Source organism: Bombus vosnesenskii, unplaced genomic scaffold (genome assembly GCF_011952255.1).
Source record: "Bombus vosnesenskii isolate JDL3184/JDL3185 unplaced genomic scaffold, Bvos_JDL3184-5_v1.1 scf7180000014540, whole genome shotgun sequence".
In the NCBI taxonomy this organism is placed as follows: Eukaryota; Metazoa; Arthropoda; class Insecta; order Hymenoptera; family Apidae; genus Bombus; species Bombus vosnesenskii.
This window is the reverse complement of record NW_022883508.1, coordinates 392,008-414,065: the sequence shown is the minus strand read 5'-3', so window position 1 is coordinate 414,065 and position 22,058 is coordinate 392,008. Positions and strand designations below refer to the sequence as shown.

General features: G+C 40.2%; 4 protein-coding genes across 9 annotated transcripts in view; 3 read left to right on the top strand and 1 right to left on the bottom strand.

Annotated features, from left to right (window-relative positions):
• The first annotated feature begins 41 nt into the window (after window positions 1–41).
• On the top strand, window positions 42–3,856 carry LOC117240088 (prion-like-(Q/N-rich) domain-bearing protein 25). The gene is made up of 7 exons (XM_033505963.1): window positions 42–276; window positions 1,517–1,669; window positions 1,751–1,885; window positions 1,972–2,109; window positions 2,205–2,477; window positions 2,560–2,703; window positions 2,882–3,856. The coding sequence occupies exons 1-7, from the start codon at window positions 114–116 to the stop codon at window positions 2,953–2,955; spliced, it is 1,080 nt and encodes a 359-aa protein (XP_033361854.1). The 5' UTR covers window positions 42–113; the 3' UTR covers window positions 2,956–3,856.
• A 100-nt stretch (window positions 3,857–3,956) lies between these two features.
• Window positions 3,957–10,629, top strand: LOC117240089 (rh5-interacting protein-like). Of its 5 annotated transcripts, none has more exons than XM_033505964.1 (9): window positions 4,150–4,553; window positions 6,917–7,399; window positions 7,629–7,757; window positions 8,463–8,603; window positions 9,117–9,245; window positions 9,343–9,603; window positions 9,670–9,765; window positions 9,847–9,918; window positions 10,014–10,629. In XM_033505964.1, exons 2-9 carry the CDS (start codon window positions 7,273–7,275, stop codon window positions 10,097–10,099), a joined length of 1,041 nt encoding a protein of 346 aa, XP_033361855.1. In that variant the 5' UTR covers window positions 4,150–4,553; window positions 6,917–7,272; the 3' UTR covers window positions 10,100–10,629. The 5 variants fall into 5 exon arrangements, with proteins under 5 accessions (XP_033361858.1, XP_033361860.1, XP_033361855.1 ...); XM_033505965.1 differs by having other exon boundaries at window positions 4,151–4,553; window positions 6,938–7,399; XM_033505967.1 differs by lacking the exon at window positions 6,917–7,399 and having other exon boundaries at window positions 3,957–4,553.
• A 10-nt stretch (window positions 10,630–10,639) lies between these two features.
• On the bottom strand, window positions 10,640–15,266 carry LOC117240082 (glucose dehydrogenase [FAD, quinone]-like). Of its 2 annotated transcripts, none has more exons than XM_033505944.1 (5): window positions 13,485–15,266; window positions 12,231–12,586; window positions 11,747–12,127; window positions 11,281–11,654; window positions 10,640–11,042 (listed from the first exon to the last, which is right to left on the bottom strand). In XM_033505944.1, the coding sequence occupies exons 1-5, from the start codon at window positions 14,060–14,062 to the stop codon at window positions 10,668–10,670; spliced, it is 2,064 nt and encodes a 687-aa protein (XP_033361835.1). In that variant the 5' UTR covers window positions 14,063–15,266; the 3' UTR covers window positions 10,640–10,667. The 2 variants fall into 2 exon arrangements, with proteins under 2 accessions (XP_033361835.1, XP_033361836.1); XM_033505945.1 differs by having other exon boundaries at window positions 11,753–12,127; window positions 13,485–15,264.
• A 1,425-nt stretch (window positions 15,267–16,691) lies between these two features.
• The window catches only part of LOC117240077 (gamma-aminobutyric acid type B receptor subunit 2), an 85,138-nt gene continuing 79,771 nt past the window's right edge, over window positions 16,692–22,058 (top strand). Inside the window, exon 1 of the mRNA XM_033505933.1 lies at window positions 16,692–17,495. The gene's annotated coding sequence lies outside the window, so the exon portion shown is untranslated. The remainder of the gene's footprint in view (window positions 17,496–22,058) is intronic.

The window sequence follows — 22,058 nt, the reverse complement described above, 5'->3', positions numbered from 1 at the left end:
CACGAACACAAAACGGTGTCCGAGCCGGTAGCTGAGAAGACAATCAGGATGGTGGGAGAATATGGTTAATTGTAGTTGTACACGGCCTCGCGTTCGTCAGTCGTGTGCTATCGATGCTCGCTCGATCGCGAACCGATACTTGTCAGTTTGCAGCTAAGCCTGTACCATTTCATACTAAGATTCGAACGTCAAGAATGCTTGCTTCCGCATGCAAGAAATATTTGTTCACCCTGCTGATCGCCGTTATGATACACAGTGCAATTACCGAGAATATTGGTAAGCTTTGAAATTTCCTTAGATTAACCGATGTCGAGTTTCAGTTAAATTAAATTAATAAGTTAAGTAAGTTAATTTGCATGAAATTGATAAGCGTATGTTAATTCATATCTCAATCTAGTTTATAATTTAGATATTGCATCGATCGAATAATTATTTCGACAAATTGCTATTGATAGCAACCCTCGTAGTTAATTTGAAATTAATTCGCTGCAATAATGGTATTATTAGCACTGTTCATTGCAATTAGAGCGCGTTATATACGTTTCTAATCACTTATATCTTATGCATGTCGTAATGCTCCCTTTTACCATAATTAGACCTTAGAATCTCCGGCGAGTACGATATAAACTTGTGTCAAAGAAATTAAAGTGAATGATTTATGAAAAAATATTACGAACGAGGAATCGAGTCTTCATTCATATATTTTATAAAAATCATTAAAATTTTTAAAAACATACTGTGGTTAATCTATAATATTTCTATGAAAAATTACGAATTGCATCATTCTAATCACTCCGCTGGTTTTAGTCTTAAGTTAATCACGGGATGTATACTCGAAACGCGATGCTCTTGAGAAGTAATTAAACAAGATTCAACTGGATGAAAGCTGCTAAACGCGATTCGTACCATGATATTTCAACATGACTCGTATTTGCGTTTTATTTAGATTTTTGTCCTTTGAAAGAATTTTATTTCGATCGATATAATACTTTTCGGGAAAATAAAAGCCTGGTAATGTTCAGTAACTGATTTAACGTTGGTTCGTTTGGAACAACCGACGTGTCGACACAATGCTATTGGTTCAGAACAAATACGTGTATTATCTCCGTTCTCGTTACTTGTATACAAACATTGGCAGGTTCTGTTTCAAAATAAAAACGACCTCTTCATGGTACTGAGAAGTTGTACAAGTGAATAACACTTCACCATCGATGATTTCAGTTCTTTGACATTTAATTCGTCTAGAAGAGTATTTTTGATTCATTCTTCGAGAATAGAAAATTAAGGAGGACAAGAGGAAAGATAATTAAACGTTGTTCAAATAAAATATCATTTGAATTCCTACAAACATCTATAATTCTCTAATCTGGTTGTCCTACCTCTTACATACACATACAGCGTATTTTAAAACGAATGCCTCAATTTTGCTCATCTAATCGATATAAGAAGCATAGGTGAAACATTTTTTCCAGCGGATTACAAAAATTGTCAAAAATGCAGAACTGACTTTTTACAGATCCGCCCATCCCTTGTGTAAGTGTTCAAACTTGCGTCGACGATTTGAACGTGACGAAAGGCGTAACGTGTACAGATGGATATTGCGTGTGCGAGAACGATGGGCAAATGAAGAACTGTTCCAGTAGTAATATACAGCATAACAAAACTGCAGGTAGAGTAATATTTTTTGTTGTTTCTCCTTCTTCTGTGTAATAATTTGATCAGTAAATGAAAGACATTGCGTTCTCTTTAGGATTCACAATATTCCAGACTTGCAAGATCGATCAGAATTGTGGGGTTAATAACACTATTTGCAACACAACGAAGAGTCAATGCGAATGTCGGAAGGGCTACGTTTTATCAAGCAGCAAAAGAGAATGCCTTAAAAGTAAGAACGATTGGTATACTGGCATGCGAGTTAAACTCGTTCGACATCAATTCAGCGATTAATTTGTTTTTGTTTCAATAATTTAGAAGCTGATGCATTGGATTTTCCGTGCACGGACAACATACAATGCCTGGCATACTTACCGAATACGACGTGCCAAAATAACCAATGTGCCTGCATCCCCGGATATCATTTTGTGACAAACGCTTGTTACAAAACGATCGGTAAGACAAAAATTTCCTTCCTTCTTCTGATAATTCAAGGAAGCGTCGCTGCAAAAATCACGCAAGATGTACCTACAATCGCTTAATATTCACAGATGTGGGAAAATCATGTACAAGATCGGAGGAATGCGCTCACGTGAGCGGTGCTATATGTACGGATAGAAATGTTTGCGATTGTGCAGAAGCGACTATGATCAACATGGATCGAAAAAAATGTTTGCGAGTCGCGGAAGACATCTTGGAAGAATGCGAGGAAGACGTACAGTGCACTAAAAGCTTCCCAAATACGTTATGCGTTAATCGAAAGTGTCAGTGTCAAAGCGGATATCACTTCGAACACACAGAGAAGCAATGTTACAATAACAAGAGTAGGTTTTTCTCAAGAGTATGGTTACGTTTCTTAAAGTCTTCCTTTCCTTGTACTAATAGAGCAATTGCGACGTTTTACAGAACTTGGCGAGCCTTGTGGAAATACGTACGATTGTTACCAGGAGGAAAATGGAAGTGTGATGGAAAAGGCAGTGATATGTGAGAAGAACGTGTGCGTGTGTGCGGAGAATTACGAGAGAAAAGACGATAGATGTGTGAGCAAAGGTAAGAAAAAAGAGAAGATGAAACAGACCTTTACATAGATCGCGTTCGTTTAATTCGATATATAACATAAAAACAAATAGCATAAAACTCGAGAAATCGAGAAAAGTGCTCTTGACATGTTTTCTCGTGTACGCTTCATTTGTTACTAATCTTTATTTTTATTACAACTATTTTCTAGGCTCGCATCTTCTACCTGTTCTACCCATTTTCCTCGTGACAATTATTTGTTACATCTCCTTCATACTTGACTAAACATTTTCGAGCGATCTAGAAATCGTTGCCAGGAAATGTACATGTTCATCAGGTAACGACGTACACGGGAGCAGTTTTGGTATGCAGGCTTCTCGATGACACAGCTGAAACACGACGCGAAATTCAGCACGGAAAGTGAGAAAAAGGTAGCAGAACACAGCATGGCATTGGATGTCTCCGCGACTGCACAGAGTTACGCGTCGAGTGCATCGAGAGAATAGGCTGGGTGCACCGAGCCGTTTAAAGACTTCCTGCGGCATGCATGCAATTAACGCACTCAAAGTGCGCTACTGCGACTCGTTTTCGTAGCCTCGTCTACCTTATAGGTCATTTCAATACCAAAGAAGTGGATACGTTTGCCAACAAGTGGAAATTAAATAATCGTCTAACCCAACATCTTGTTTCGTTCAAATTTTACCTCGGCGATTATGGCAATATTTATGAGAAACTGATATTCGATCATGCGACATGAAGCATATTATGACTTGTTTAGACGTCAATCGTTCACCTTTGCAATCCCGAAACAATTATAAACCAGGGGCATAGTAGTGTTTTACTCTTTTTATAACAGCCTTACAGTATTTATAGATTTATAAGTGATTAATTAAGCTCTTAATTTTATCTAAATTAGAATGAACGAACGTTTTAAGAACTCCTTATGAGTTTTTCCAAAAGTTGTTTCTCCTTTTTAGTCTCAGTCTTTTAGCTATTTTAATCTAGGGAAACAACACATCATTTTTTTACATCTAAGTGAATATGTAAGTAGACGTCGATAAGTTTCCCTCTAATTTCATATCTATCGTTTTCGATATCGTTATACTCAGAATAAGATATTATTTTTTTCAAGTTGTTATACTACCCTTTTTAATTTATATACATCTATAAAGAATTACCTCTTCTATCTTGTATCTTGTATCTTGTATTTGTATTTTTCATTACATCATCTCAGTAACGTTCACATCCCGATAACCTTCACAATGAAGAATTGTGTATTCTTAAGCTAGTACACCTTCTTGATGCCCCAATTACTATTACAAATATGAATTTCGACATTTCGCTTATCTAATATATTCCCAAAGATAACGGCGGTTGAATCGCGCCATCGTTCGTATCAACTGCGTATTTGAAATATCGATGACGATCACGTGGATCGGCGTTTTCATTCCTCACCTATTTGATCATAAAATTTCTGATGACACGCGCTTGATGTAACACATCGTGTTGCGATTTCAATGGCGATGCACGATTAAACAGACGAATGATTCCTTTTCGTTCGTTGCATTTACCACAAACTTATCAGCGCGCACAGATTAGATAAAGCCAATCGGAATTTAAGAGCGATCTTTGTTAGACTGGGAGAAAGAACGATATCGGGAGAATCGTCTTTGCGAGCTTCGTGACTGCAGATTGGAAACGAACGAAAAGAAAAGGAAGAGGAACGTGCGAAAAAGCGGCGAGCTCGTGCTGAACGAGGAAGATGGCGGGCTTGGTAAATCGTCTCACAATGGGAGGTCTTGCGCTGTCGATCGGCCTCTGTTTCGTCGTACCGAGTGCAGTCGTCGCCGCGCACGGACAGCATGAACATCTACTTCTCAGACGTGAGTGTGCTTCGTTGCATCGTTCAAAGTCGTGATACGTATTCTTTAAATTCTATTATTTTATGCGTAAAATATGTGACCGATTCGCGTTTCCGACACGTGTCCTTAATTTCTACGCTGTTCCCAAGAATCTCAAGTTTTTCATAAAAATTTTGTACACCGCGCATGGCAATTTGAAAGGGAACCTTTAATTTGAATTTGAATTTAAATACAAGTTTGAATTTGAATTCGAGTTAAATTTGCAAGTGACGGTTATCGCATATAAAGTATAAAAAAAAGAAAAAAAAAAGAAAAGAGTGCGATATACTATTTATCTACCCCATTAACGCGTACGTTTCAAACCGAAGCAAAACGAACATTTGAAATATTGTATGTCGATTTATGTCACTACAGTTTTCAGCTATAATTCGATTCTACGTATCTTGAATTTTAATCGAATTAAATTGGCGTCGATGAGTTCTTTAAAGCGCGCTGTATCGCAGCTAATGAACTCGTCGAATGTAACGAAAGCCGAAAGAAAAATCCGCTAGTGTACGGTCTCGACGAGGTTTCTTTAGCGATAAGATCTCGAGATCTTGGGGCGAGTGAATTTATAAGGAAAGTCTCGCGTGGTTTCGTTCCTTCATGACCGAGTGATCCTTTCTTCGGTTTCGTGGGGAAACACGAAGAGGCCGGATCTACGCTGCTGGTTCTCACAGTTAGGCGAATGTCGGCTTGGAACCGCACATAATTAAAGAACAAGGGAGGTCGTTCCCTCTTGTCGTCTGATATTTCGGTATAACGCACTGTTCTTTGAGTTGGACTGCGGCGTACGACTTAAACAAAGCTTGCTATTGCGTGAAACCCTATTACGAAGTCACACGTGACTTGGGAACAATGGCAGTATTTAACCCTCCAAAACGTATGACAAAATCTCAAATCCGTCTCCACGCGATACTCAGCTATTTCTATATAGGGATGACTAATGCATCGTGACTGGTTTTGCTATATTACGATAGAAATCTCATTTCATACATCTGCCTATAATATCAACGTTTAAGCTCGAATTATTATTCTATGTTATCTTCTAATACAAAGTAATCGAAAGTTATATTTACAACTATTAAATACAGCTACAGGTCTGATACTGACGCAATACCGATAAAAATAGTAGCGAACAAATCTACTAATGCACATACAAGTTGCGCAATGACTCAATCGTCAGGTTCTGGTAAATCATTACCGTAAGAATCGAATAAAGTTTCTGAGAATCATTGCACGAATGCTACGTGACAACGATGAAAGGAACGAGGTTCGATATACCTAATAGTGGCTTCTGTGTTTAAACGTACGACTATCGTTGTGTAATAGGCCGAAACTATGGAAGCGGAGCACGTTAAACTCGACCATCGATCGGCAACCTTCTAGTCGAAAGCGAATAAAAGACTTCGCGGTAGTTATTACGAAATATTCGCCACAGGTTCAGCATCGCGTGTTCAGATTGTAAAAGAGAATCAGCAAAAATTTCTGATAACGGTTCAACATTATCGAACTAAAGAGAACGATAGATGTACGATCTTTATAATATTCTTATTTCCGCGCTGTTGCGCAAACATTGTCTAAAGTTAACCGTGATCACATACTTTCGCAGTTGAATCATCGATTTAACGCATACTTATTATCGTTGGCATAGTGCAACCTGTTACGTGGTTACGGCGAAATACCGTATAATGGAGAGAGAGCCTCTCGGATTAGATCGATTGTCCAGCGACCGTGGACGAGTGCACCGATGCGACGCGACGCGCGGTCATCGGCGGCCGAATTGAAAACAAACTTAACGTCTTGTTAACTCGTTACGATCGATTAATCGAGTTTAAAGTATGATCGATACCAACCGACCGCGTTTAACCTAATTTCACTCGCGATCGGTAAAACGCGCCTCGCTTGCTTCCTGTAACAATGGCAACAAATCGTTTTCGCGAATCAAATCCATGCCGCGTATCGATTTACCAACTTGAGTTAATCGCCTTTCCGAAACAGTCTAGAGAAGAGGTCATCAAATACCAAATGTGAATCCCTCTAAATTCATATCTAAAAACAGGGACCATAACTGTTGTAACTCCGGTTAAAAAAAGTTATGGTATAAGAATATATATCTTAGTTTAAACGAATTTGGTTACCGTTAACCATCGTGGAATCAATTTCAACCATCTTCGATTCTTATTAATAGCGATTGATATCCGGTGTGAATAATAAAATTGTAAATTTAAATTATCTTCAGTCATGATGGTTACCGGTAATTAAAAAAAGATCGAACAACGCTCGTAAATTAAATTAAACGAAATAACATTATTGGACGCTGTTCGAAAACTTTGACTGCCCAGAAGATCGTCACGGTCGACAAATACACTGCGAAGAACGATCGTCCTCGATTAGTCCGGGTTTGGCGATAATCACGGTACACGAAACGAGTCGATGAACAAGTATATACAACTGAAGCGATGCCGTCATCGAATTTAACGTGAAGCAAAATAGAGCGGAGCTTCGTGGCTGAGTTGCGTAACGCGAATACGGTGAGAACGCACACAGAAGACCGTGAAGAGACGAGCCTAGCGGGCTGGCTAGAACGAGTCCGAGGAAGAAACGGGAGATCCTTCGCGGGACCATCGGGAATGACGATCATTCAGTTTGGGCTGATGAAACGACGCCGAGAGGAAGACGTTCCAACGGTGGTACGAGAATGACACCGATCGGGACGGTGGTCGGGATCTCGAGGCTCCTCGTCCTCGTGCCTGTCACCGTCTGTGCAACCATTTCTTACGTCAACCAACAACTGCCGCGATGCAGCGACCGAACACCACCTCCCCGTATGTATATGCGATTCTAGTCCCTTTGCGCTCGATCCCTGACCCTTATTTCGTCAGAAATTCGAAGAATCCTTACGAACAGCTAGAAAATTGGCCCGTGTAAGCTGAACGAAGTGTATGAAACGAAAGTGCGTTGTACGCGACAATTATGAATGTGAAAATGTTGAAAATTAGAGATTAAATTTGGCTGTTTGAAGGAGGACGTGTAACGCTCATATGAATTTTTCAGAAACGTTGGCAAAGTGTCGATACGACGAAGACTGTATGAAGAATGCTTATTGTTGGAACCAGGAAGCCTGTCTGTGCAAAGACGGTTTTATCGCCCATAAAAATCGCACGCACCTGGAATGTCTCAAAGGTATACTTTTCAAGTATTTCTCATTACGTTATAATAAAACATATCTTACTAAATTCTAAAAGTCGAGGTATTCAATTTATATATGAAAAAGGAAATTCTCCATATTAAAGCGATGTATAGAACGACTTATAAAAACGTAAAAATACTTGTTGAAAAACAGAAGTCACGAAAATTGATACGACGAAAATAATATCAATATCTATAACGTTAATTTTATTACATAATTAGAATTTATTGCGCTCTTTCACTTCTAACATTATGTAACGTGTTCCTCCATGTCTTTGAAATTTTTTAATTAATTCCCTAATCATCGATCAAATCGGATAAAAATAACCTCGGTAAATTTCCGCGTCAATTTCAACTAATCGAGTCGAGCACAGATAGTTAAATATTTTTTTTTGGAACGAACAACAGGAACCGATCAACCTGAATAAAAATTCTGATTAATCATCGTCCTCGTCGCTAAGTCGGAATCGGTGTCGCCGACCCCGGAAAACGTGATTCCACGGACATCTTTCTTCGCTCGTATTCTAAGCCGTTCCGTTCTCACGGTCTCATCGTCTTCTAGAGCGTGTCGTTCATCGTGCTCGTCGGTCCGACAAAACTGAGCTATATTTTCCTCGACTTCCCACGCGAAGGATAGCTTCTAACGAAATCACGGAATCCATCAACGTCGAAATTGATTCGAGGAGAATTTGTTCACAGAGGCGAATGCTATCGGGGACCCCTGTGAAGTGGACATTCAATGTCAAGTGACCTTCGCCCCTTACTCGGAGTGCCGACAAAGGATCTGCCAGTGCTCCGACGGTTCTCACTACGTGGAAGGAAGGTGTTACAAGTCTGTAGGTGAGTGTACTCCACTTCCTGCGAAACGCTTCAGCTTCCTCTATCATTATCCATAAGCAGGTGCTATAATTATTTTTTCACCTTCGCACGCTCGATTCGAAGGTTAATTAAAATATTTCTGCGACGTAATTTACACTGGCTACAAATTATATCGACGTATGCCACTGTTTTTCAATGAAGCCTCTTTTTTTCATCGGGCTTCACACTTCGTTTTAGTAGTATCAGCTTTTTGATCAATCGTACGAAAGCACTACTAAATCATACGAATTTTGTATTATCAAATTACTGTTACATTAAATTATTATTACCAAATTAAATTCGTGGACATAATTTTCTTCTTCTCTTTCGTTGTCTCGGAAGAAGAACGCCGGTTATATCTACTTTGTTTATCAGACTGTTAAAGATTCCCTCAATACCAGCGATATTTCTCCTCCTCGTAAAGATGCTTTAATGTCTTTGAAAAAATTCAAAGCTGTAGTATAGAAATGCTGATCGACACCGATTCTTATTCAGGATTAGGACTTCCTTGTCAATCGCATCGGAATTGCTACATCAAAGACAGTTTCTGCGTGACAGGATTCTGTGCGTGTACTTTGAACTATCATGCGAATCCACGCAACGACGTTTGCATTCCAAATATTGGTAAGCGTGCCACTTGTTACATTGTATGCATGTATTTACGTAATAATTGTACTTGAACGGAGAAGAAAATCAAAGTGATCTGTGCGTGGCTTGACAGAATTAGGTGGCAAATGCTCCAAAGATTACGATTGCATCGCGGAGAACTCGAGGTGCCTCGACTTCTGTACGTGTAAAGTGGATCATGTGCTATCGAGCGACGGCAAACGGTGTTTGAAAGTTAGCGAATCCATCGGAGAACCGTGTCAAGAGAATTCTCAATGCCAGTTATTTCAGAGGGAGTCCGAGTGCGGACCTAATGGCAGATGCAAGTGTATCGAGTACTTCCATCAACGCGGTTCTATTTGTCTCGAAGATACGTGTGAGTACCGTTAGCGTCGCTTCACGGCGAATCAAAACTAATTCGACCGATGAATCGTCATTTTAGTGTTGAATAACAGATGCCAAAGTCATAGAGAGTGTATTACCGAAACGTACAGGGACTCTAACTCCACCGAGGTGATGAACGTTGATTGTATAGATGGTAAGAATTCATTTTAACGTTCGTCGACGAAGCAAAAGTTCGTAGGTATACCGCTTCTCAAAGTACCGATCTATTTTCCAGGCTTTTGCAAATGCGCCAAGGATTACATTATGGCAGAGGAATTGCACGATTGCATCCGATATAGCGACAATGGTAACAGTTCTCTCGTTCTTCATTGCAATTTGTGAAACGAAGATTTTCATTTTTCGTTTTGGATCGCACAACAAATGCATTTCATTCGTTTTCAGGCGCTGCGACAATTACAGAGTCCTGGCAACAACTTCCTCTAGTTCTAAATTTTGTATTTTTTGCGAGTTTTTCATTGACTTTGTGAATAAGAGCGACACAGTCGCTTATAGCAACGATGGAAAGATATCATAGTCTTTCGCAGTTTTATCGAGTTATAATGACGTTATTATTGTACAACTATATTTATTCAAATGTTTTCTTTCATTGTAAATACGCTGCATTTGTGTAGATAGAGATGAACATATCGCTACCAAAGACAAACCCATTTTCTCCAACCGGTTCGTATTTATTTATATCACAGTCGGTTAATCGCTGTTCAACGTGTATCGACACTCGTCCTGCGGAGACTGTATCATTCTATCGAGCGTCGAATATTTTATTTTATGGCGATAAACCATCTATGTGACGACTAAAGTTACTTAAAAAATGAATTCGTTCATATACGTAGTTTGATAGAATAACAATACGTAAATTCCGAATTAAGCCAACTTCGTCGTCCAAGGGTTAACACAAATAATCGCGCAAAGATCAGGCAGTTGCTTCTGTAGCAGCACTATACTCGGACGAATAGCAACGAAAGCAAATTTATACGAAAACACATGCGTTGATGTACGATCTTTAGCTTCTAATTTGTTCCCTACATTTTCCAATATTTAATTAAACGACATTCTGCGTGCGGAATTCGACATTTCCCAGTCTTCTTTTATCATATCCGCAGCCTTTTCAGCGATCATATAAGCAGGCGCATTCGTATGACCTGCTATTATAGTAGGTATCACACTGGCATCCACAACTCTGAGACCATTGATCCCGTGCACTCGTAACCTATGATCCACCACACCCGAGTTCCTCCTTGGGCCCATCTTGCACGTTCCTACGAAATGACCTAGGGTCGTACTCACGTGCCTCGAGACGCAAGCCCAGTACAGATCAGAACCAAACGAGACGTGTTTGCATCCTGGGAACGCGACTGGTAATAGCGTCGCGTTGAAACGTTTGAAGGCTTCAGTCGATGCAACATTTATAGCCTGAAACAGCAATGAAAAGTTAACTTTAGATCCTATTACCATATTAATAGCGGTAGCGATAGCAGAAAAAAAGGAAGATGGGAAGAAACAGTAGGAGCAACCGCGACAGAGATGTACAATAAAAATGAATAGCTGCAAGGAAACTCTATGGTGGATGCGTTGAAAAAGCGGTGATTGTGAAACGCAAGATAAATAACCGTGGCGATATCAAGATAAACATTACATTGAAAGTAACAACCTTTTTAATGCCTCGAACCATAGTTCTGAGATCATCTTCGTGATCGTAGTAATTTATGTCGAAAATAGGTCGGTCATGTGGATCACACGATTTCAAGGTAATTCTTCCCCTACTTTTTGGCTGTAAGAGTACCGGGACAACGGAGAAGGCGTCAAAACCTTCGTAACCGGCGAACACTTCTTTATAAAATTCGTCCGTTAAACCGAGAAGTCCCCTGAAACTGCCCGATATATCACCGGTTAGAGCGCTTATACCTAAAACCAGTTCAATGTCGGGAACATCTGTCCCTTTGTTTTCCCGCGAAGTCGGGCGTGGATAATCTTTCAAGTAATCCGAATTTACATTGATGGAAGTTATATTCGGAGGTAAAGAGACTGAAAAACGAAAGTAGTAACGTTAACGTTGTGCGATATCGTTTAAATTGTTAATCGCCATTTAACGTGCATAGCTCGAGGAATTTCTTTACCGTTACCTCTCTTGTCGTTGTATCTCTTCGAGCGCGTTTTACTGTGAAAATTGCTAGTATTAATTTGCAACTTCTTGACTAGATTCTTTGGATAATCCTGTTTCGTATCGATAAAGGCGAGACACTCGGCTCCTCCGGGCAACGTCAATGGCCCGGTCCCTTTAACAAAATAGTCAACGGTGTTGGCTAGATTCGAAGCTAGCCGAGGTTCGACTATAGTCACGCTCTCGTTTACGAGAAAAGTCAGTGCCGACATGCTGACGTGATCTTGAAGATTATATCCAACCGGTAGATCCTCGATTACATGGATACCTAAAGACTCGAGATGACTTTTCGGCCCTATTCCCGAGAGCATCAACAACTGTGGCGAGTTCAGGGTACCTAAATAATAGATACACGAGTAAGAGACGTTAACAAAGAGTTTTCGCAACAGTTTGGCGACCATAAGGAATATTAAGAAATATTAGCAGCTCTTCCAAGATACCTGCTGAAAGTATTATTTCCTTCTTGGCAGAGACAAACAGTGCTTTGCCATTCTTAACGAATTCTACACCCATGGCTGTTTTCGTCTTTGGATCGACGATGATCTTTGTTACTTTTGATAATTTGGAAAGATGCAAATTCTTCCTGAGTCGAATAGGTCTTAAGAACGCTTTGTTAGCACTGACCCTGTGTCCGTTTCGTAGATGAACCTGAACCGTAGAGAAGCCAATAAGGCTGTCGCTGTTGTAATCAATTACATCATATCCTAGTTCTTCGCCAGCTTGGAGAAAACATTCTCTTAGAGGAGACACGTACGACGGAGACGTCACGTCAAGATATCCTCCGTGGCCATGGTATCTGACGAGATAAACCGTGTCAGAAGAAGAATTTAATCGGTAAACAAGGAATTTAATTTAAGTAACATTATCACGCTGTTTCTCAAGTTCTCTTAAAACGTTTGTTAAGCAAACATTGAACTAGCATATATTCCATAGTCACTTTCTAGTATTCGCGAGTTCATTTGCATGTATCTTCAATTAGTACATTTTACCGTGGATATGCTTATTATTAACACTTTACCGACCGCTAGCAATTCAACAACATACGCACGTCCGACCGGCATCTCAGGCGCAGATTCTCCCTGGCGCTGGCTCTGTTTCGGTTTAGGCTCTCCAATAGCATTCTCTTCGTTCATCGCGAACGGTAAGTTTTTCAAATTGGTATAAAACTGTGGGAGCTTACAGAGTAACGCAACTGACGCAACTGATACCTTAGTACTTAGTAACGAATTACTGCTCAAATAATGAGAAAGATTTTCGGCGACAAAAAGCCGATTAATAGGTTATCGGTCGGTAAAGTGTTAACTAATATATTGCTGTCGTTTTATTCGTAGATTCGACTGTTGCGTTATTAGTACGAAAATGTAGATGAAAGATTTTCAAGACAGTTCGCGAAGACTCTTTTTATATTTTCCTATTCATAGCGTAGCACGAGAGACTCGAAGTCAAATATAATAAGCTATAAATTTTACATTTTAACTCTAATATGTTTTTTGAATCATTTTCGAGCCAATCATATTTTTCTACGATCTGTCAACAAATTTATTTAGCTTAAGCTTCATGGAAAATGAAAGAATTTGCAAGAAATTTATAAGAAATCTTGGGGCCAGGGACGTAATTATTTTGCAAATCGTTCATTATGAATTCTTCGTTCTTTCATTTTATTATACGGTCAAAGAGTAAACTTGATACGGTACCTAATATCTTGATCCAGAAGCTTGCAGTTCTCCGATTTGATAAAATACGGTAGCACATCCTGATAACTCCATCCTGGATTACCTTGTGCAGCCCAAGCGTCATAATCCGCGGGCGATCCTCTCGAATATATCATAAAATTCACCACCGAGCTACCACCAACAGCTCTTCCTCCTGGCAAATTGCAACGACCCTCGTTCATCGATAAACAGTAACCGCCAGATCCATCGGCGTTTCGGGGTCTTGGTTCGCTTTTATGCAATCGGACATAGTCCGTGATATGCAAAACTGAGGCTAGCAATGGTATATCTGTAACAAAGATTTCGTCCTTGCCCTCCTCTAGCAACAGTACATTCCAATTAGAATTTTCTGTCAGACGATTTGTCACTACTGATCCGGCAGAACCAGCTCCAATTACGATGAAATCGTATTCCTTGGACATAGATATTTCATCGGTGACAAAGTCATTGTCCACGGTTGGGATTTCGGTGAAAAATTGGTATACAGTCTCTAGTATGGCGGGAGGAAGAATACATTGCACGAAGGACAGGAACAAAACAGATGTCAACAACCTTAACATCGTTTATCAGGGATTCAGTGAATTCGAGCGATGACGAAACCGACTTCTTTGTGTACCCAGTGCGCGTATGGTTGAGAAAATACAAAACTTGTAGAAACAATCACTTATATCACTTTGACACTTGTCGCAGAAAATTTGAAACGCGCGAATTGAAACTTTAATCGCGACTTAAAAACTCGTGTGCTTCTAATGTAAATATAGCAAAATTGTGAGGGAACACCTCGTAGCTTCCCATCGTCATCGACTCGCGCGATCTTTGTGCCTCGTTACCTCGAAACGAATTTGCTCGACACGATCGACGTCTGGCACGAGAGACACCTGGAATTCTTGATAGCGTTTGTATAGTCAAGGTATAATGACGCGAGTAAGAGTACGAGATGAATATCAAACGCCCACCTCCAAAGAGATCGATCATCCAAATTAAAGGAACGATTCGTTACGAGAAACGCCGCACCTGTCGTCGCTAATTTATTAATAGGCTTAATATTTATGAAGAAACATATTTCATTGGAATATTCAGATTTAGTTTCATAACGAGCGTTTCTTTATAGAAATATTAAATACCGTTTGAGAATACAAATTATACGAAGTTGATATCACAAAAAACCATGTAAAAGTAGGACATCTTGAAGATGACGTCAGTCATTCATCGAGTTTTTCCTAAAGTGCATTTATCATATTTGAATAAATCAATCAAGTAAAAAGTAAAGACAACTCAATTAAAAACAATGAAAGATAGCGTAAAGATAATTGTGAAGAATAAGGACTGTACTAGTCCGCAAGATTTATAACATGCGTACAGGAAATCTTTCCGAAGATGTGCAACATTTGCAATTTAACTTGTAAGAAGACAGATGGTTTTGCGCAGAATATAATTCTTTCCTTCATATAGTCGTATCGATTATAAAAGTATTTTCTTTCTTATACTCAAATGTTATTTATACAAATTTTGATATTCGGTTTTGGTTCAGTGCTTACATATGACATTTTATACTGTAAACTTTTAGTTTCTAAGTTTGATGACTGTTTGTCATCTTATTTGCAAGTAAGATAAGAAAAGGAATCCGCAGGAGGATAGTTTCTTCATTTTCGTATTATGATATAGTAGAAATCCTTTGATTCGACGTTAGTCAATGATGATCGATGTAACCACCGACGGTCACGTCTATCCTGTTTCTTAATTAATTAATTATTTAATTATTAATCATTGATTTAATTTTAATTCTAATCGCTAATGTCGTAATTTTATCTTATACTGTATCGATAACATTGCATGTGACGCGAAAATGATAAGAGTGTCACATGAAATTTATTCTTACGTTTCATTCGCGTTTTTAAAAATCTATGTCAAGTTTGATGATCGAATTAAATATAATTTCTAAACTTACAGCTCCTAAACTTTCTAATATATACATCTAATACTATAGCGAAAGCGCGCCAAATCTCTAGTAGCTCTACCTAGCGTGTTTAAAAGAAAGTGCAGTTGAATGTATCTTAAAAGCGCGGTAAGAAACGAAATATTGCGTGGTATTTATATACGAAATTAAATATCTACTAACATTACTCTTATACCTAAGAATAAAGTTCCAAATTATTTCAGTGTTTCGTGTTTAATCGTATGTGCTCACGAATATGGAGTTTTTGCGTGAAGTTGCGAATAATTAATGATTTCATTAATAATATGATCATCATAACCTCGTTAGTCAGACATGGACGCTGTTATCACAACCGTGTGTTTGTGCCGAAAGGATATTTCGCGTTAATTTTAAATACCGAGTATCGACATAAGTAATTTTAAATGCTGAGTATCAATTTAGACGAAATAAAAGAGTATGACGCACGATAGACAGGCATGCTTCGTATCGTGTTTCGAGCTTCGAGAAATTGGCGAAGAAAATTGGGCCAATGAAGAAGTAAGTAATTTGGTTGTTGGATCGTTAGTTTCGGAGTTTCAAGTTTCGAGCTATGTTGTTTGAATTCGGCTCACCAGACGTTTGGCAATTTTCAAAGTGTTCCAGAAAGCAAAGTCTTTTCCCGAAGGATGACCGAGTCAGCGAAGAAGAATCGGGAGTGAAGTAAAGTGGAAAGCCTTTTAACAGGGAATGCTGGCATGTGGGGTCACGGGGTAGATACGATCGAGCTTCCTTCCAATGGCTGGCTGGTGGGGTGTTTTTCACGGGGCGTGGAAATAAGGGACGAGAATCGGTTCCTACGGTAGCGATGACTTCGAGACGCCGCAGAACATTTTCGAACTCTCGTTACATACTCTCTATGCAACTTGGTTAATCTACTTTAGGTAATCTAGATAATGTAGGTGCTTTAGATAATCAAATTTAGTCGCACTTATTACGTTATCATCGAATAACAAAGGTTCGCGAAGGGAAACTAAACTTTGTATATCGTATTAATGAGGCTGGCGGCTATGCGAGGTTAAATACAAGGGAAATTGGCGAGACTCGCGGGTTCTCGTAGGAGCAACTTGCTCGAAAACTTGCGACGGGGAGAATATCGAAGGGCCATCGCTAGTCGGTGGTGGGAGAAGTAGAGCACATCGGCACCAGGGTAAGGGACAGCGGGTTCAGGAAAACGCGCAGCCGCAAAAGAGCAGGGTGGGAAGGCTGACAGTTTGGAGGTCTTTCAGGGGTGGTCTGTCAGTTTACCGGATGACCGCGTGAGCGCGCTGCCGCGCAAGACCAACCCTCTATTCGCGCTACATCCGGCGAACGTGACTGATCCTGTTCGATTCGCTACCGTTGGAAAACAGTCGGGTTTTGTCGCTCGGCCAATGGTACGCGATCTCCGTACGTATTCTTTACCTCGTCGCGTTTTTCTTATCACGGATCTTTTTCGATCACTCGTTCCTATACTTATCCGTTAACGTGCTACAATCGACGGCTTGGAAAGTCACCATCTATCGACCGCCGTCACTGACCGGTCCGTCTTTTCGCTCTTTTCTTCGTTCTTCACGCCGTACCGACCGTATTCCTATCGTTGCACTTTGGATCCTCTTCCCTCTCGATCCGATCGAGCCGTTCTCATCTTGCGCGACCCTGTGACTCTGCGCAGTTTTCGTGACCGTAAACCCCTCGCAGCAAGAAGAGCATCATGCTACATCGTTCTCCTGAGGCCACCGAATAACAAATTAATTCGAAAAAAGGAGACATAGAAGAGGGTCAAAGAAGAAAAATAAAAGCGAGTAAGAGGAACGGAGCGGGGAGAAAGAGGGGGAGGGAGGGGGAAAGATTCCTTTCCTCGAATAGTGTGTAGTGTATTCTTGGTGGATGGTATCGCAAGGATCGGTAGCTAGTTCGTGATGGGGGTGGCAACCAGTTTATCAGACATAGTCAGTACAAGAAATCCACCAGGAAGATAATGCAGATAAATGCCTTCGGAGGGAAGAGCGGACAAGTAACAGAGGATTATATGTTGTCAGGTACGTGTATATATTCTTTTTTTCCTGTTTTTTTTTCCTTTTGCGTTGTCACTGCGCGCATACGAGCATGTCTCTGTATGCGAAAGTGTATTTGTTCGAATATCTACGCTCGTGTACGTTTTTACATGCATCGTTTGAACAAGTAATAAATGTGTACGGACGTATACGTACACACGCGACATACGTACCCGCGTGTATGTGCATTGGCACACCTATATATACGTACAGTTTGAGGCAGGACATGAAACTTTTACGAAATCTATCTGAAATCTTTATTGTATATCGAGGCAACTTGCAGCACGCCAACCTGCTGAAACATCTATTGTATTTTTACGTGCAAACTTGAATTTGGATTGTCTGATACTTGTACAATATAATATAGACATCGTCGCGTGCTTGACTTTCTTTGACTATCGTTCGTCTGCGAGAGCAGCATAGTTTCGTTTATTTTCTATTAGGTTTACCCCGCGTAGATTCGTAGGACACGAGCTAGCAGAGCGTGGTGTTTATTATCGCCGTAGTTCACCTTATCTTTGTTGTACCGTGAAACGGACGCTCGGTTCGTTTCGTGACGAAATCGAACGCGACAAAGAACGATAGACGGTAACGTGACCGATGACATTAGCTTCGGCAACTAAGTAACTGAAAAATCGCAAACATACGTTGCAGCGGGAGTATCATTAATCGACCGATCTCGACCTCGACTGTAACCTCGATTCAAGGTTTTACATACATTCAGGAGTGCTCGGTGTTGTATTTACCTTCGCAATGCCTCTTCACAAAGGAAAAGTACGTAATATTGCTTCTATAGTACGGTGTAAAGCACGAATTGTATTATTCACAACGCGGGACGTGGATGCGGTTGTTAACTATAGGTATCTACCTTCGCATCGCGGAATAGTTTTTATCGAAGCGCTCCGTAAATGAATCGAATCGGCCTCAATAACGAATTAACATAGCAACGAGAGCCAAGTTGTTTCGGAATGTTTGTTCAACGATACGAAACCTTTCTCGGTATGTATGTATATATGTACGCTGGAAAGCGGAGGATCTTCCAGTCAAGGAAACGATCGATTAGATATTGTATTAACCTTTTCGTCATCGAACAGATGGTCCCTTCTATTTACGATTAGCTTTTTTCCAAGATTTCATTCGGCAACGTTCGCGCTATATTAAAAGGTCTCGATGCGCGTACCTATTTACGTACGTTGTATATTTTTGTAAACGTATTCGCGACTATCCTCGATGTAAAATATTTGCGCATTGAAATTTTTATTTAGTTCGATTTGGCTGTCAAATCATGCTCGGATATCAAATGCGATGTGTCAATCAAAAGCGTCGTGTACATTGTACACTGAAGGTTACGTAGCGAACGCGCGCGCGGGCTTAATACAAAAGATAGCGGAAGGATGAAATTACAAAGCACAGCTTGCAGACTGAAGGTGTGGTATGTGCGGATATGTGGAACATGAGATTCCGAGATCCCAGGATTCTGAATTCCTTGCGGCATATGTAAGATATCCTACGTGGAAGAATTAATACCGGATGTCTCGTAGCTGAAAATTCAAACGTATATACAGCCGGCGTTTCCATTCTACGAACTGTATTTTATATTTCTTCTCGATTCCCTTTTTAATGAGAACCTTTCTGAATATACTGTCTTCCCTCTTCGTTATTATTTCTGATGTATTCGGAAGATAAAAGAGTTTTTTTTTATGAGAAATTCTGCTGAAACAGAATTAACATTACGCTGTTTCAGGTTTGATGTAATTGATATAGGAAGTTTAAAGAATAAATTTATTATAGATAAAGAAATTCGTTCTTCAGTTTCTTTCAATCAACGATAATTAGCATAAATTGCGAATCAATCATCTTGTTCCCGTGTTCTCTACCGCGAGGTTTTTATCGAAACCGTTCGTTCTAGCAGAAAATAGAAAAAGTTGGATCGTTTCTAAATAATAGACGGTGCTCGCAGTTCCGTTCGGCTCGGAACTTCGCCTAACTTTACATAGCATCCTGACTGACGGGGAGAAAGAATCGGAAAAGAAATCAGATCAATGGGGAAAAAAAACTTTGGTTAATTCGTGATATGTTCTCGCGTTGGATGGCGTTCGCGCGTCGGCGTTTTACCGAGAGAGAATCGAGACCATGGGCCAGCCACCAGAAGAAAAAAACAGAGTATTCGAAAATGGAGGAAAGCCCGGTGTAGAACAACGTAATAGAAAATTTATTCAGAGCTTAATCACATCGCGACAAAGACAGCATTGTTCGGGCGTGAACAATAGGGCGGTTCTGTGGGTTCACGTAGCGGCGACTGCGAGCATTCGCTTCTCTGATTTGCAACGACTCTTTGCTTTTTTGATTTCCCTTTTCTCCTGGGAATTCAGGTCGCCATATCGACGCCACTTGGCCTTTTCTCTTCTCTTCTCTTTCTCTCTTCTTTCTTTTTCTTCTCGCTTCGTCATTTCGCGCCCTTGTTCCTCCGAGTTCAGAAATTTACGCAAACACGTGTAACAATTCGCCTCGAAACGTGCCACAAAGATTTTATACGCGGTCCGTCTCGTCGACGCTCATTACAAAAGAGAACAGATTCTTTCTCGCGCGAGAAAATTCACGCGCTCGAAAATCTCATTCGTTTAAATTAGCTTCGACTCGATTCGATTCGATCCGATTTGATTGGATTCTATTCGGCAATCTTTTAGAAAAGGAAAGATTCGCTATATGTGAGACGAGATCCGAAATGTAACGTCATCTGTCATAATAGCCGAATAGAAACCGCGGACAAACAGTTTGCCCAGAGGTTTTTATTTGTAAATCATCGCCTCGATGTCAAGTTGACAGCGCGTACCGTTCAATTTTATACCTCGGATGCCGTCGCCTACGCGTTTCTCGCATTTCACGAATCACCCATCCCTGTCACGATCTTGTAAATTTGGCTAGCTATGACACGCGTTACCCGCGCTCGTATTTTTAAGCGAAACGTCGTTTCGACTATCATCGGACATGTTTTCGTAACTGATTCGAGTCTGTTCGTTCTGTTAATGATTTCGATTTGTCCATCGTATAGCTATCGAGTGTATCTTTCATTCGTTCATTTCGCCATCTAAATAAATTATCTATCTTCATTTCGCTCAGATTGTTTTCAGTTTTGCACGGTACGTGTACACCTATCGATTTCCTCGTTTCCGGCTAAAAATTATTTCCACCAGTTACTCATTCCGTTAACGAAGCCGAATATAATCCACAGCTGTACACCGTTTAGAACCCGTCCGAAAATTTTCAAAATAATAAATAACTCGTTGTTTTAACGAGTCGTCTAAACAAAAGATAGAAATCGAAACAGTCGATCGAGCATGAGTTTCGTAATGGAAATACGGAGCGACGGAAATAAAATTTCCCGCGATCTCGTCACGAAACACGAAATAGATTCCGCTGACAAAATATTACTCGAATCGTTCGTCTCGCTGGACGTGCATATTTTTTCGGTCAAATAAAAAGTAACCGATGCAATTACTATCTATAGGACTGTTCTAGCATCGGGTCATTGGAATTTCTATAAATTCTATCGGGCCTTTTTACTCTCTGTGAGAACGAGGAAGGAGGACACGGGGTGAATGGCATAGTGATCCTGACAAAGGGCGTTAATGGCGAAGTTGGTGTTGGGGCTTTCGACCGTTTTCTCCTCGCAGCATTTTCTTCTCGTAGGTAGAAACGCGTGACCGCGTGTCGATACCATCGTTGTCCAATGCAATACAAGGGTCACCTATCGTTTATTCTCGCCTCTTTAAACGTCCTCGTTGTTTAAAGCCGATTTCCTCCCAAAACACGTTTCCTCCGCCGTCTTTCTTTTCAATTCTTTCCATTTGCACATACCCTATCGTAAATCCTTCTATTCGTAAACGGAACATTTAACGATTAACGAATTTTTCTCTTCCTCTTGTTTCTGCTGTAATATTTACGTGAATAAAATTCGCACTTACATTACATCGTTTTGAATGGATGCTGTCAGCTCTCTTTCAAGCATCGACTGATCGAAATTCATTTTATTTACGGCGAGTTTTCGTGATCGATTTCACAAACGTTTGCCGGTCCGCGACGCAATATTTACATATTCCACCACAATTTCTATCTAGTTAACTTATTCGCGTGAAGTCACCACAGAGAGAATGAAGCTTATTAGTATGGATAACTGCGCCCAGTAATCCGTACGATCGTTTGAAATTTTAGTTGCGCGAAGTAATCGTCCGTTCCAAATGGATTACTCTACGTGGAAGAACCTATTTACACGGACGGACGATGCGAAGGGTCGCATCGTCGACGATCAGAATCTACGGATAGTCACGATCGAGTAACGTAATCGCACCGTAATAGGAAAAATAAGCAGAATATCGTGCGGCTTACGTGAAATCACGTACGAACCTCAGCTAACGGATGTTCGTACCTGCGTCAAAATCATACGCCGTGAGATTCGTACCGTACCGTGTACATCCAATTGTAATCGATTTAGGAGGAAATAAATAAAAATAATGCGCCAAACGCTGGTGATTCGATTTTTCAATACCA